This window comes from Loa loa (genome assembly GCF_000183805.2).
Source record: "Loa loa unplaced genomic scaffold supercont3.425, whole genome shotgun sequence".
Lineage (NCBI taxonomy): Eukaryota > Metazoa > Nematoda > Chromadorea > Rhabditida > Onchocercidae > Loa > Loa loa.
This window is the reverse complement of record NW_018108605.1, coordinates 26,709-42,236: the sequence shown is the minus strand read 5'-3', so window position 1 is coordinate 42,236 and position 15,528 is coordinate 26,709. Positions and strand designations below refer to the sequence as shown.

The window sequence follows — 15,528 nt, the reverse complement described above, 5'->3', positions numbered from 1 at the left end:
TAATAATAATAATAATAATAATAATAATAATAATAATAATAATAATAATAATAATAATAATAATAATAATAATAATAATAATAATAATAATAATAATAATAATAATAATAATAATAATAATAATAATAATAATAATAATAATAATAATAATAATAATAATAATAATAATAATAATAATAATAATAATAATAATAATAATAATAATAATAATAATAATAATAATGGTTATGATAACAACAAATATCAACAACAACAATGGACAAAAACTCGTGATACCAAAAGTTCAACACTTAATGAGGAGAGAATACTCCAGATGGTCAATAGTGCTCCATGAAAGTTTGGACAACAATAAAATATTGTCAGAGCATCTTTTCAATTATTTTTATAAATTGATCGATAAATCCAATTCTTAGCAATCAAATTTTTAAATGCATGATATTCGGCATGCATTCAACATTGAATGCATTGTTGTTTAGCATATTACAAGAGCAGCCGTTATCGACAAAGAATTTGTCCTACCAATATACAGGTTTATGGTGGAGGATGTGCATTAACATCGAGAAAACTTAACTGACTGTGACATATCTCAGATGTTTTTACCAATAGCAGCATAGGATATTCATATAAAACTTGGAAATAGAAGAGAATATGTACCGACGAAGAATTATATCATTTTTAATTACATACTTTTCTGCTGATATGAGGCTAGAACGTATGTATGAACAAGATGCAAAAAATATACAAAGTAAGAAGATTTGAAACTAAAAAATGCATGTTTTGACGGAAGACCATAAATGAGAAACTTTAAACTAGGCGTACGACAAACAACATAATTGAAAGCCTAGAAAAAACGGTATAAAAAATGAAGAGCATTGCAATAACGATCAACGGATCCAATGACGGAAAGGAATGTCTAGGATGCTACGGAAATTTACCACGACATACACATTGTGCAAACTAATATAATGGTAGAGAGAAAGGGACATGCAGGAATCTTCTTGCTTTGACATGCTAGCATTTGGTAAGGATAACGAAATGGGCTGATCACAGATCTTACAAAATGGATAGAAAACGGAGGATTAGCTGTAACATTCGTATGGTCACATTTCAAAAACATCGAAAAATATTTTCGAACAGCGGAATAATTCTGGCGTTAACTTGTAAGCCTTCGTTGCTGTTAATCTTCTCCAACTCAGGAAAAACCCATTCTAGACAAGGTTGCCTATGAAGTAAGAACTTTGGGTCTACTCATGTGGTACTGTAGGCAAATAAGGGTCATGTCGTCGATGTTCATCCAACGCTCGATCAGTGTTTGGATCATGTGGCAGTTCGCTCTTTCGACGAACTAATGACCGCCCCTGGACATGATCTACCGCCTGAAGGTACAGCGATTTTCCTTTTATGATAAGAAACCGAATAAATTTTTCAAAAGAACAAAGTCAATTTATATGTAGCAACATACGTACATATCGCGCTGCTTGCTGCTTGATTTTTGTTGGATCCACTGGTTCGATTCCCGCATTTTCATTAATCGAAAGCTGTGCTAGTGAACTACAAGTGTTTTGTAACTGTTGGCTAACTTCCGAGAACTGAAATTCATACAACTTTCATTAAGTAAACTGATATGGAACGCTAGGCATATAGAGAATCCTTTATATCAAATACTACGTACAAATGTTTCGCGATAAAATGTGACTATTTCAATGTAATAGAAGTGTGTTCATCAGACCTTAGGGTTTTGACGGGCCTTTCTTTCGATCATTTCCCATTTCGACACTTTTGCCTTCAATTTAGCACTTTCGTCTTCGCGTTCGCGATTAAAATTTTGAGAGCATTCATCAAAAAGCCTTTGATTAATTTCCATAAATAATTTGAGCGCATTATAAATAAGTCCATGAATTGTTCTGCAACAGATATACACATATAGCGGATAGGATTCTACCAAAGGCAACTAATCCACTTCCGGTCATTGCTTTGCTTGTAAATTCAAACCTGAGGAATAAAAAAATAGTGTAACCTTTTCACATGGAAAGTAACAAAACTGGCTTACTTGTTCCAATGATTTTTTGAATTTCGATAGAGCGCCGGAAACATGATGGGTAAGATCACAACAGCGTTGTCACTGATTAGTGACATGATATATTCGTTGTTCCAGTAATAAAGCGCTCTTTCAGCTACCTAAAATAAAAATTATATTCCAGATTCCTTGAAGGATCAAGAATGCACACTTTCCACAATGGATAATGAATTATTAAAGTTCGTCCTTCTTTTTTTTATTCCTATACATGCAAACTATTCCGTGATCAAGTGATCTTGTCTGCTCCGTCTCTTTGTAATAAATAAAAGTTGCATTGACCTGGAAATGTGGCGAAGAAACACATCTTGCCAGTTGCTGGAAAAGTGGTACCATTACCTTTTGAAACTCAGCTGGCTCAATGACATCCAAAATCTCTTCGAACTCATTTAAAAACATTACCTGCAAAATGAACATTAGTCATTCACCCTCATCGAAAAAAATTAGTATTTTTGTGTTCATGAAGAAAAAAAAGAAAGAAAACCTAAATCTTTCGTTATGTTTATATAGGTTCAAATTTCACATTTTATGCCATTTGTCAAATCACAAACCTCTTTTGGACTATGAACTTTAGGCCAGAATTTGAGTAGAGATAAGATGACTGGCTCAGTAAGTGTAGGATCTTTTTCCAGGAATTGAACCACACAATATGCCAATTGAGGGTGATAAACAGAGAGAGATTTCACCTAAAATAATGCGAACATAAAAACGGTGAATAATATTAGAACTAGGCTGTCTGACTTTTAAGTGATGCTAGCTATAAACAAATTCAGCAGAACTTTTGAATCAATACAGGACTATTCTTCCAAAGCCATCATTATTGATTTAAATATCAGATCAAGATAATATTTGCTACCATTATTGATTAAATACCAGATCAAGATAATATTTCTGAGGGAAAAAGAATAAATGTTTAGAGACAAATGCTTTATATGATATTATAGTGACAGCTTATTTCAATAGATAAAGCAATATTACTTTGTGGAGGGGTATAAGAACACGAAGAAGAAATGTTTTATGTTCCTCTTTCAGCGGTAATGCGAATCCATTGATAATACTGCCAAGTATTTCCAGAAGCTCAGCAATACCATTATGTCGTTCGGTTTCATATATGAACGTATAAAATATGTTATTTATATGTTTTCTCATGTAAGCTCTAAGACCCAGAAATTTGCCATAGATCCGGTGAAGTGTCGTTTTTAAAAAATCACGCTCCCTTGGATCTTCGCTGTCGGATAGTTCGATAAGCTAAAATACAATGAATGATATAGTTTATTTTAGAGAAGAATGGAGATGTATGTAAACTTTATGACATTGTTTGCAACTGAAACATTTGACAGAGTCTAGTTATTTGGCGTCCTAAACAGGAAGCAGAACTAATATAGAGAATATAGTGAAGTAATCTCTATGCTGATACTTCTTACTTTAACAATGTTTGCCTAAGCGATACAAAATTTATACCTTTAAAACGAACTTCTGGTCAACATAACGTTTCGCTATGCTTGGTTGAAAGTCTGCTGATTCCAGAAAACGCAAGAAAAATTCATACACCAACTGTAATATGAACTTCAACAAATTCCCGAACATAATTGATTATGAAGTAATTTATTCTCATCGCAAACGTGGAAGTAAAAGTCCTTTTCGCATCTCTTGAATATTTGTATAAATTACACGATACTATCCAAAAAAAACTTGAAAAACTTCCTTCACTACTTCTGGGACCTTTAAAAACTGCTTCAAACTTCTATAATAAACCTGTAGATGGGGCCAAGCAGCTTCTAATGTAGGTTCATCCTCATCTGGATCGAATTCGGCACCCGTTGGATTTGATGGTGGAGATAAAACGCGGAAAAGATTGGAACTGAGCTAAAATGTAACATTAATTAGGTAGGACGAAAATTCAGATATTTTTGAGCATCTCTTGAATTGGCATTCAATCTAAAACAGTGAAGTTTGATTTAAAGCCTATGAACCATGGGAACGTAAAATCAGCAGTAGAATCATGTATTTTACCAGGAAGAGATTTAATCTCCATACCCGAAAGAGCTTCAAAAGTTTCAACCTAAATCTTTCGATCTGTCGAAAATTTCGGCCTAAATCCATCGATTGACGGAAGGAAAGCATGGAATGCAGCTTTATGTCGGTAAGCGAAAAGCGAAAAGGATTCCCTCTACAAGTTTTCCTGGTTTATGGTTTCTAGAATATTGGCACTGGAAGAAGCGCACTGAATGAGTAAAACATATTGAATGTAAAATTTACCATGCTAATAACTTCCGGATATATCGCTTCCGTAATAACATTTTGACAACTAAGAATATAATCCGTCAGTTCGTTCAGTGTCGTTCGTTTCACCTGCATAAAAAAATCAAAAAAATTTAAAAATAATTGGAAAGTAATATACAAGAATAAAACATCCATTACAAAGATACGGACAGTTTTCGAAAGAAAAAAGCTTTTTTTTTATTTTTAAAATCCTATGACACAAAATATAAAACAGACTTCTTTATATTTCAAGTCTGATAATGGATCAACAGCAAAGTCAAAAACGACCGAACATTGGCGTAGTTTCTGGATAAACAGCTCCTCTTGTGCAGTAGGTTCGGCATCTAAAAATACATAATCCATCATCACTTATGTAGACATTTTACAATGGATTTTTTCTGGAATGCAGAGTACTTCAGACTACACCAAACTTTATCAAACAATTGACATCACTGGTGGATGAAATGTACCTTTTATATTTGGCAATTTCACAAGCTCTCGATTAGTGGATATCAAAAATAAGGAACTGCTCTGTCTTCGATCACGTCTTGCTAATGCTGGTCCGCCCACAAGTGCTTGCTGCAAATTATGCAATATCATTAAACGAAGCGCATTTGTAATGAGTAAGGTAAAAGGACGGGCAGGTAAGACTGGTATCTGAAGAGAAAGAGCGGTTCTACAAATATAAAACTCACTTCTTTTCTGTCACATCGCCACATTACAAAATGTTATTTTTCACTACATCCAATTGGGACAAATCCTTTAATTATCCTATCAATGTCTCATATTCCTAAAGAATTACCATGTTGTCTAAAATCATAGAGAAAATACATCAAGTTCTAGTAACCAACGTGACGAATACTTTTTTTAGAGATGTTGGAGGTGGAGCATCAGCGGGAACTGTTTCATCGGAAACATCCTCCGTCTTGATTTGGGGAATCGATGCTGGTGCTATTGTTGCCATACCATTTACATGGTTATTAGCACCTGTTTGCTTCTCCTCCTTTTTATTACTCTCTTCCTTACTCTCCTTCCGCACTTTCTCTTGCTTCCTCTCCTCCTTATCGTTCTGAAGAACAAATCGTAAATGTCATGAAAACCTTAAGCAAACCATTCTACATTAACCGAAGTGAAATACTGCAAAATAACCGCAAGTTGAAAAGTTCTTTATTTACATTCCAATTGAGATTGTTTACCTCGTTTATCTTAAAATACCACGACCATCCGAAGATCCGAGAAAGAAGAAAGCTTATCAGTTACTTCCGAAGATATCTTTGAACTAACCATGCTTCCCTAAAGTCCTTACAATATTTAATATCCATAATTATTGAAGAACACATACTTTGCCGTCTTTGTCCTTCTTGCGGGACTTTAGCATGCTATTGGCGAGCAGACGGCTCTCGCGAAAAGTAGAAGTAGCTCCGGCAAACAGTTTGAATCCTTTTTGAATTGTATTTCACAAACGTACAACAATAACCAATCGTCCGGCTGATTTCCCAACTATTAAACACGTAGCATATCTGTAGATCATTTAAATATCACAACGTGACATCCAGCCTTCATTGATATGCTTTGTACTACAAAGGATTGGGTCATAAAGGTAGTAATACCAATCAACTCGTTAAATCATTCACATGACTATACAGTGATAACAGGAAAGATAAGCCACAGCAGAATTCCATCAATCCCTAGTCAGAAGACCATCCTGTTTTCCCTTAATTTCCTGATCCCGTGACAATCCTATCAACTTGAAATACTCGTTACTGAAAAAAAAGAAACTGGAATTTCAATCTCGCCAGTACACTCCCGGATTTCCACCAAACTACACTATCCCAATCGCAAAATGTTCATCCGCGCAAACGTCCCTTCACACAGAACGCCAAACTCCAACACTAAAAATGCGGCCGAAACGAAATTCCACGCAAAGTGTACGTCTCGTAAGACCATTCCGCTATGAATGACAAAATTGGAGGCAGGGAAATATTATTATAAAGGAATTACAATGAGTAGTTATTAGGTAAGACTATGATGAACACTTTAACATTTCACGTTTTACACGTTACCTTATTTAAAATTAGAAATTACACCTAAAAGTCTTAACCTAAAAGTCTTAACATTGAGTAATAAACAAAACAATAAAAAAAAAGAAAAACTTTGCAAATAAGCTTTCTATCACTTAAGAAAAAATTGATTACAATAATTTAATACATATATATTGTGTCATTTTCATTATTAACAGGAAATTTTCCCACCACTAATAAATTGATAGTTTAACTTTTACCTATCTTCCACTTCCCTCTCCTTTCATTTTCCCAGGATATCCTAAGTGCTATTAACGGATTTCATTGAGAACTCTCGAATGTAGGAACGAGAAAAGATGAAACATTCATTTAGTGATATTTTCTTGATTGAAAAACAAGGAATATTTGGTAGAAATTCGATTATTTCTCGATATCAGCATCACTCATTGCATCACTCATTGGTAGCTTAATTCCTTTAAATGTTTTATAATCTTCCCGTTCTCTATCCACCGGTGCTTTTAGTCGAATCTGTAATATGAATTTGTTGCAGGAAATTTTGCGTATTCTTGATAATAGGAAATTTTGGCATCTAAATAGATGACCTAAGTGAGTGTTTAAAAGAGGCACATATTGCTAAACTTACAAACATTCCGTCGTTCTTTTCGTCTCTTACCCTTTCCTTTTTTTTTCTTCTAATGATAAGTTTAATTATCTTTTTCGAACAGGTAATAATTCTTCAGTTTATTTCAGGTCTATATTTGATACTACTAACATTTGATTTCTTTCACTTATCAGAAACTTTTCCAATCAATAGATGATAGTCAGAATATGTCAACTTACCTCAATACTACGTTTTGCTAAGCGTTTTATTGGTGTTTTCTTTGCGAATGAATCTTCCTCCATTAGGTTCACTGATGCATTTTCCATTGAAGATTGTGTCTTATCCGTCTGTTTAGCTTTTATCTTAGACGATGGATTCTCAAAAATTTTTTGGCATTATTTTTTAATTTAAGTAATAAGACATTTGCGCATTATTGTAATTTGAGTATTTGTAGAATCCTTCCAATATCTATGGTATCTTTTTTCATTCAATCTTAATCTTTACTCTTTTTTTTGATTCACCTGAAGGGTTGTATAATCTGTTTTCGTTGTTTCCTTCCTGGAGCACTGAGATAACATAATGACGGATATATTGAATATAACCAAATTTAAAATTATCCTATAAAGTAATGTGAGATTTTCTTCTTGGATTCCTTAATATTATCAAATTGGAAGGACAAAGATTATCAATTCCACTAATCAATTCGGATGATAAGAAATGCGCCCAAGCATTAATCAAATAATAACCTAGCTAATGTGATAACATCAATCCATATAAAAAATCTTTCCGCAGATAATGAATCGTTTTCATTCATAATATGCAAGCAATATGTGCCAATAAAATTGCGCTTACAACCGATCTTGCTGGTTAACCACTCTTTAATTTCAAAATATGAAAACAATAATTGCTTCTTTTACATCTCTCATTTATATTTTTGTCTTCAAGTCATCAAATAACAGCCACAATTTTATTAAGATTATTAAGAAAATTAATGCAAAAAGAATAAAGCGCAAAAAAAACGAAACAATTAGTATGGAATAGACGACTTTTTCTTGAGATAATCAGTAAAAATTACAGTATTCCTATATTGATTAGGCTTTTGATAAGATCACCAATCTTTTTTAGGAATATTTGGCTCAATCTAGTGTACTAACATTTGGTCCAATGTGGATACTATGATGATTGGATAGATTGTGATGAATCAGAAGTAGTGATTCTGGGAAGTTGTTTTTGCAATATAAAATTGAGCAGCTCTCTGGTTGTTATCGAATTTTTATCAGCCAAACTAGTAATCAGAGTAAAATGATCTTCATCCGGAATAATCTGAAAAATTGAATATTTGCTTTATTTAGGTGAAGTAAAATTGTGAAAAATGTGGTTTTGTTATTAGAAAATAATTATTGAAGATAAGCGATAAGTACATTTAATTATTTGATATGTTTCGAATCTTTCCGGAAACAATTTATCCTTTTCAAACAGCAACAACAATACCTTGTAACAATCGGATATATTCATTGTATCATGTTTTCTCACATAATTCTTTACGATATGATGGCTTTGCTCTTTGAACTTTGGTGATTCCATAGCACCAACAATAACTAACAATTCCGCTGTGATTTCATCCAAGCTTACAATACTGAGAGTTTCAGCTTCAGCTAAGCTTAAACTAAAATTTAATGTTGATAAGTATACTTACTTTGAATAAAAAAGGATTAGACTAAATTGTCATTATTGTATCACTGAATGTAATTACATTTATTAGATCTCTAATGCTTAAAAGTTTAGAAATTGTCTACAACATATATCTCATATTTTTATGAAATTAAAAGATAATGAGTATTAGAATCAAAAAAAAATTTTTTCATATCCCATTTTGTGATGGGAAAAAAAAGTAATTTTTTTTTTTTTTGGATTTCAATTGAGATGCGTGACCAATTACCACCAATTCTTTCTCGTAAAATTAATTAACTATCGTTGCAAACTATGCACAAGCCTTACTTAATTGCTCTTCCGATATATGTACCCAATAGAGGATGAAGATCGTAGATGCCAGAGAAGAGTATAACTTTCTCATATCGATGCGCATAATTACTGCGTTTTAATGCTTTAATTAGTAAAATTGAAGAATTTAGAAGAATGAATGAAATTAGATAGATAACACATCTACGCTACCGTATCCTATCAACAACTATATCATTGTTTGTGTGAATTGATTGGAATGAACGGTAAATATTAACGGTAACTTTTATACGCATAAGCGCAAATTAAAGAAAGATAAATGGATGAGATATTTTGCTTTAAGCATATAAAAATTTTCATTTTTCCATGTTTTATCTAAAAAATGATAGTAGAAATTACAGATGAGAGAAGTAATTTTAAAAAGAAATGAATAACTTACCTGAGATGGCTAAATGCGCTCCAGCACTATGTCCACCGACTAATAGTCTTTTCTGTGGCCAACGTTTTGCTAAAAACTGTACAAAAAAGTAATGCTGTAAATGAAACCAAAGGATTTATTCACATATTTCAAGTATAATTAATAATTGTTTACTAATTAATTATTTTGCAAATCCTTCATCATATCGTTTAGCAAAAAAAGAGGGGTCAAATCTGGTAGAAATCGATTTGCACTTCCTTGCGCTTCATCTTATTTACTCTACTAATTGTCATGATTACAAATTTTCGGTTTTCAGCTATAAATCTCATTAATTTGTACGATTCCATTCACTGGTTTGCTATTTTCTGGTAATTTTCGACCAGTAATCACTGATGATTTTTGGTCATTCTACCAGAAAAGGTAACATTAAGGTAAAGTACAAAGTACGAATTCAAAAGATATGAATTCATAACAGTAGTAAATACATATATTTCATATATATTTCATGTACTGAATTTAAATTTCATCTTTCATTGAAAATCAAAGATTATAGATATCCGTAAATAATATTATTCATAGAACTTAATAATTTGATATGTTTAATTTCCATGTGCTTAATTGACATTTTTAAAACGAGCACAAATCATACTTACATGAAGCGCTTTTGTCGCTTGTTCTATTACATCATTTAAACAAATTGTAGTAGCAAAATCATATCCAACACAAGCCACTACAACATTTTCATCAACAAGCGCCTTTACTGGACTTGTAAATAATTTCCGATCGCCATCCTAAAAAAAATGACCAATCCTTTCAATTATCTCTTCAAGAAGTGTAAATATTTCAAATAGAATCTATCAAAAATTCTTCCTAATTTATGCTTTTTTCTTTTCTTGTATATTTCAAAATTATAAGCTAAAATTTGAAAGATTAAATGACCTGCCAATAACCTCCATGAAAGAGTGCAATTGCTGTAGCACTCTCGAATTCATTACCCCAAATATCAATTATTTGTTTGCCATCTGGAAATATGTAACACTATCAGTGTGCGGGATTTTTTTTTTTCGAAAAAAAACAATTTCAGAAAAGTTTCATTAGTTTAGGAAGCCATAAAAATATTAATTAATTGGCATACTGAATAAATAAGTTTCTGATAAATAAATAGAGTAAGGGAAAAATTATGAATTTGAATATATAATTAGCTTGAACCTCCATATGGAATAATTTGTAGCGATGATATTGCTTGCAAATTATCACGATAGCAAGACTGCATGCTGGTGATAAATGTTTCGATGACCTGAGAAAGAAGAAAATATGACAAAAAAAAAAAACAATTCTATGTGGCTGATATTTGAAATGGAAAAATTTTGAAAGTAACCAAATCTGGTGGTTTTGAGGATATAGACCAATGACTTGGCGAATATAAACATTCTTCTTCTGTGCATTGAATACCATGACAACATGACATGACCGTTGGAAGACTATGTGTTCATGTGAAACTAGTTCTGTCAACGTATATCATTCAACCCTTTTCTTTTGTTCTATTGAAAAAGAAAAAGTTAAAAAGATTTAAATCGTCTTCTCAATTCTCATCAATTCCAACATTACATTTCTTATACCTGAAGATTTAAAAAAATGTTAAAAAAATTAAGTAAATTTAACCAATAGATTTAGGCTTATAATGTAAATCTTTTCTACATTAATTTTTTTCGCAGCAAATATTCATAAAATATTTCTAATTCTTCAACTTCCAAATTTATCATTTATCACGTATCACGTATCACGTGTCATGTATTATATATCAACACCATCATGTTTGAATAATTTCGAAAGTTTTATAACAAAGATTTAAATAGATTTGTAATGGAAGGTTTTTTCTTTTTTTTTTGTAATTAAAGGTTGATCAATTATGATTACAATAGTAGCAAACATAGAATCATACCTAAATGCAAAAATTGAAATTTGAATGAAAATGAAAGAAGAATGATTTGTTAAATGCAAAATTATTTTTAATATAAAACTAAAAGTGTTATTGTCATTTCCAAATAGCAATAGCAAAAAGAGAAATTGGACAATAGCGCCTTGCTGATGTTTTATGTGAACAAATCAGATAACTTTTGGTTAAAATAATTGTAAAAATTATTTAGTGTAATGAAAGCTATAAAAAAAAAAAAGTTGTATTCTTTTCAAAAATCGACTCTTTAAATTTATCAAAATTTTCAAAGTTTTTTGTTTTCCAAAGAGAAAGGGATGATACATGGAAGATAAGAATAATTAAGCTAATTACTACAGTTATCATTCAGTTCTCTAAAAACAGAATAAAAAATGACATATGAAAGATAGGAATAATTAAACTAATTACTGCAGTTATCATTTGAATGCACCAAAAGAAAATAATGCACTAATTATACGGATTTCACGTAATGTTGACGTTACGTAATCCATCATCATGCGCTCACTATGCGTCATTTACGCTTCAGGAAACGGAATGATATTACTTCATTATTTGGCAGCAATAAACTTGTAATTGTGTAGATGACACTTTTACTGAATATTTGATCTTGAAATGATAATTTGAAGTGATAATTTTAAATAGTAAACATTGCTAACATTTTTAATGTAAGAAGTTTTAAAAAGTTTTCTTTTTGGCAAATATTTCTTAGTCTTCAATTAATTTAATGCTGGTTAATTATCGGCGTATTTAAATATATAATTTTTAAATTTATCAAAATTCAAAAATCACGTATTGAAAAAATGAATTTACATTTTATATGAAATCAGTAAAATGAATTTCAAATTTTTAAATTGTAATCAAGCAATATCGAAATATGAAAATTTTAGCATAACAAATTTAGAAATAAAGATATAATCTATCCATCATACAGTAAAATTATTAATCTATCAAAAATATAGTTTGGAAATTGATAGTAACGAACAATAAATAATGAGTAATAGTTATTAATTATCGGATGACGAATTAATTAATTAATGTTTGATGCTTTGATGATTAGCATTTGTGAATATGTATTAGCCTTTGAATAGTAACTAGTATTATATGAGAGGATTGTGAATACAAAAATCACATAAAAAGTACAACAAATTATTTAGGCTATGAATAAAACACTTTGCAATTAAGAATTTACATTTCAATAATTACGACAAATACCGCTTCTTACGACAAATACCGCTTCAGGAAGAAAATAATAATGATATTCAAATTTTAAACTTTTCATTAAATAACCATCAAAATGATCAGTCGTTCCATATTTATATAATATTATAATTTTGATGTGATCTCTTATTGTAATTATTAGTTAAAAGCTCAATGACAGATCAACGTGACAAATATCTATCAAAAAGCGCCATTGTCAATCTTATTGCGCATTGCTCATTCTATTGCTTATTTTTGGGATGATAGAAGACGAATGATCATTGGAGGTTATTTATATTTCAAATTAGGTCGATAAGATTTGATAATGTTTGATTATAATTTAGTAAATATAATTAGGATGGAAACAATAAAGTTTGCATTTATTTCTTTTAGAATTTCATTTAATTAAAATAAAAAATTCATACATTGCTATAATAATGTCTAAATTTTCAACGAATTAAAATCATAATGCTTTATTTTCAAACAATCATTTTGAATATTCTAAGAAAAGTAATTGCGAAAGAATTTTTATTTTGTGATAGAATTTGAAAAAAATTTAATTTGAAATAAATTCATCAAATTAGGGGAAAAAAAACGGAACCAATATTTTTACATTATTTCTTTGTTGATAAGAAAAATCGAGTTTATCTTATCAGTTAAATTGGTATTTGAATTTTGGTACAATTTGAAATTCAATTTTATCAGTATCATTTGCCTACTTGATTATTTACTTGCTTATTTATTTACTGTCTAATAAAATTGTTAGAATACTTTGTTTTACAATAGACAAATAATTCAAGATCATACCAATCGAAAGATTTTTAATGCTAATTTCCTAGTGTTAATTAAAACATTTTGGAAAATTGAAGAAAATGAAGCAAGCTGACAATACCGCCACATTAGCGTCATATAAATCACCATCAGAAATGGTAAGCTTTTTTTTTTTTTTTTTTTTGCTTACATCATTATAAGAAAAAATTAAACTTTTCTTTTCAAACTATTCTTTCATACTTTTAAAATCTAAAAATTATAATTGTTATGAGTGAATTAAGATTACAATTATGGTTAATTAAATTACAATTGACAAACTATGATTGCCATGTGATTTACCACTAGACTCGTAATTTAAAGTTAGATTACAAAATTATTTTCAGGGAATGAAGAGACAAAGTGAGCGAACAACAGGGACAGTCCTATCAGAGGTGACACTAAATATTGGGAGTGCACAGGTAAATGGAATTACAGTTCATTTTTGTTATCTTTGTGGAAAGAGACCTCACTAATTATCTGATTACAATGTAAGGGTCCTTCTGATTGTTGGAAATGATCAGTTCTAAAAGGTTTCTTAATTTGTTCTGGCTACTTAAATGGTCAACATTATTGTCGTGGCTATTCTATTCTAAACGTCTATATTTTTATCTTAAATTACTATATTAGCCGCTTTGAATGATAATTTAGATTGGTCACTGCCTTGATTTTTTTTTTTTTTGATTATCATGAACGTACCTTAAGAAAAATTGCTTAATCTCTCAATTACGATGAATGTATTTATGCATGAAAACTTAAATGATTGTCTCAGACTGTCCAGTAATTGGTCATTCTGATTCACCTAAATACTTTCAATGATTGGTCACTTTTTGGATGGTTGCTAATGATTGTTTATGTAAATTTTGTGAAACTTTTCTGATAATTTCCAGTAAATAGTTGCAATTATGGACGTTGATGTTCCGAAATTAAATTTGTTAATTTGCATCAAATTCAATTTCCGGAAATATTCATCAGATGTTTATTTTCAGGATTATGGAAACTTCTCTGTCAGAAAAAGTAATGTTCAAGATATAGGGGATACTATGGAAAGAGGCAACGTGATTAGCAGTAGATCGGAAAAGCCAGATGAATTGGAAGTTCGAATTCATGAAGCAATCAATCGATTATTGCAGAAAATTAATTATCGCTAATTTTTAAAGTCCAATCAATATTTGCAAAACTAACAAGTTATTAGGATAAGCTTTGTTTAGAATTTAAGTGAAGTAAGGGGAAAATCGCAAGTTGAAGTACGTGAAACGCATGCGGATCGAAGTAACTCACGTAACGTTACGCCGATACAGGAAGAAAGAACGGTCCGTAATTTTTTATTATAATATCAAAGGTACTGCTTTTCCTTCATAAATAATAGAAAATTTGAAATAATGAGGAGGAATATATTGAAGAGTATGAAAGAGTATTGCCGGGATGAAAGTCGGGATTTATCGGGAGAAGCGAAGAAAGCGGTCGACGTAAATCGTTCATTGTCAAAAATAGGAAGGAAAAGAATTTTTGAAACAGATGGTAAATTTGCATAAAAAACAAAGTTTTCATAAAATGGGTAAAGTGCTTGGTAGCTATTTTTTATTTAATATCGTATTCTTATTTCAAGCAAGTACATAATTTCCGTACGGTCTATCTTCCGGAAATTACTACTTAACCTATTAAAGGATAACTTCATAATATATTATCCTATCTGAAGTTAATATAAATCTTTGAACTTTAGATAGTACAAAATATACAGTTCAAAGCGAAAAAGACTGTCAAAACTGCAAGATCACAGAATTTGAGTTAAAAATTGTTACAGCAAAGGTTATCGTTCAATTTATTTATAATATTTCTTTTTATCATTGTTATTATTATTATTATTATTATTATTATTATTATTATTATTATTATTATTATTATCATTATTGTTATTATTATTGCATTTGGTTGATTTCCGATTTCTTCCGCATTTTTTTTCCCCTAATTTCAAGAGTTTTATTTAACGCTTCTTTATTTATATGTATTATTTTTTAATTTTATCTCTCTCATTTCTCTTGATATATCATTTTGAACAAACTATTATTCTTATTATTATAATTATCAATTACTGATTGAACGATTTAGTACAAATTAGATATTGAAATTAATTAATTTTAAGTTTGCATTTATTTTCCGTTTTTCTTTTCCATCTCTTTCATTTTTTTTTATTTTAAATTCTTACTATTTCTCTACAATGTATTCTTCTTCAAC

General features: G+C 30.3%; 4 protein-coding genes across 4 annotated transcripts; 1 reads left to right on the top strand and 3 right to left on the bottom strand.

Annotated features, from left to right (window-relative positions):
- Positions 1-1,191: 1,191 nt before the first annotated feature.
- On the bottom strand, positions 1,192-5,858 carry LOAG_07224 (phosphatase 2A regulatory subunit B' delta isoform). Its single transcript, XM_003142758.2, has 14 exons — positions 5,679-5,858; positions 5,199-5,405; positions 4,807-4,915; positions 4,574-4,680; positions 4,334-4,426; positions 3,830-3,940; positions 3,536-3,628; positions 3,053-3,322; positions 2,626-2,760; positions 2,357-2,476; positions 2,051-2,178; positions 1,730-1,904; positions 1,467-1,589; positions 1,192-1,376 (listed from the first exon to the last, which is right to left on the bottom strand). Exons 1-14 carry the CDS (start codon positions 5,712-5,714, stop codon positions 1,245-1,247), a joined length of 1,839 nt encoding a protein of 612 aa, XP_003142806.1. The 5' UTR covers positions 5,715-5,858; the 3' UTR covers positions 1,192-1,244.
- Positions 5,859-6,777: 919 nt separating this feature from the next.
- Positions 6,778-7,284, bottom strand: LOAG_07223 (hypothetical protein; the record flags this gene model as incomplete). The annotated part of the gene is made up of 2 exons (XM_003142757.1): positions 6,778-6,885; positions 7,198-7,284. The coding sequence occupies 2 exons, from the start codon at positions 7,282-7,284 to the stop codon at positions 6,778-6,780; spliced, it is 195 nt and encodes a 64-aa protein (XP_003142805.1).
- Positions 7,285-8,131: 847 nt separating this feature from the next.
- On the bottom strand, positions 8,132-10,803 carry LOAG_07222 (ammd protein; the record flags this gene model as incomplete). Its single annotated transcript, XM_003142756.1, has 8 exons — positions 8,132-8,281; positions 8,450-8,624; positions 8,957-9,062; positions 9,357-9,450; positions 9,989-10,126; positions 10,275-10,357; positions 10,545-10,632; positions 10,714-10,803. 8 exons carry the CDS (start codon positions 10,801-10,803, stop codon positions 8,132-8,134), a joined length of 924 nt encoding a protein of 307 aa, XP_003142804.1.
- Positions 10,804-13,358: 2,555 nt separating this feature from the next.
- Positions 13,359-14,828, top strand: LOAG_07221 (hypothetical protein; the record flags this gene model as incomplete). The annotated part of the gene is made up of 5 exons (XM_003142755.1): positions 13,359-13,415; positions 13,641-13,715; positions 14,283-14,390; positions 14,505-14,606; positions 14,697-14,828. 5 exons carry the CDS (start codon positions 13,359-13,361, stop codon positions 14,826-14,828), a joined length of 474 nt encoding a protein of 157 aa, XP_003142803.1.
- Between the last annotated feature and the right edge of the window lie 700 nt (positions 14,829-15,528).

Coding starts and splice junctions, on each gene's coding strand:
- LOAG_07224 (XM_003142758.2), bottom strand. CDS start 5,714: ATGCTAAAGTCCCGCAAGAAGGACAAAGACGGCAAA. Junction 4,916..5,198: donor CTCCAACATCTCTAAAAAAA/GTATTCGTCACG, acceptor CATAATTTGCAG/CAAGCACTTGTGGGCGGACC. Junction 3,941..4,333: donor ATCCGGAAGTTATTAGCATG/GTAAATTTTACA, acceptor GTTACATTTTAG/CTCAGTTCCAATCTTTTCCG.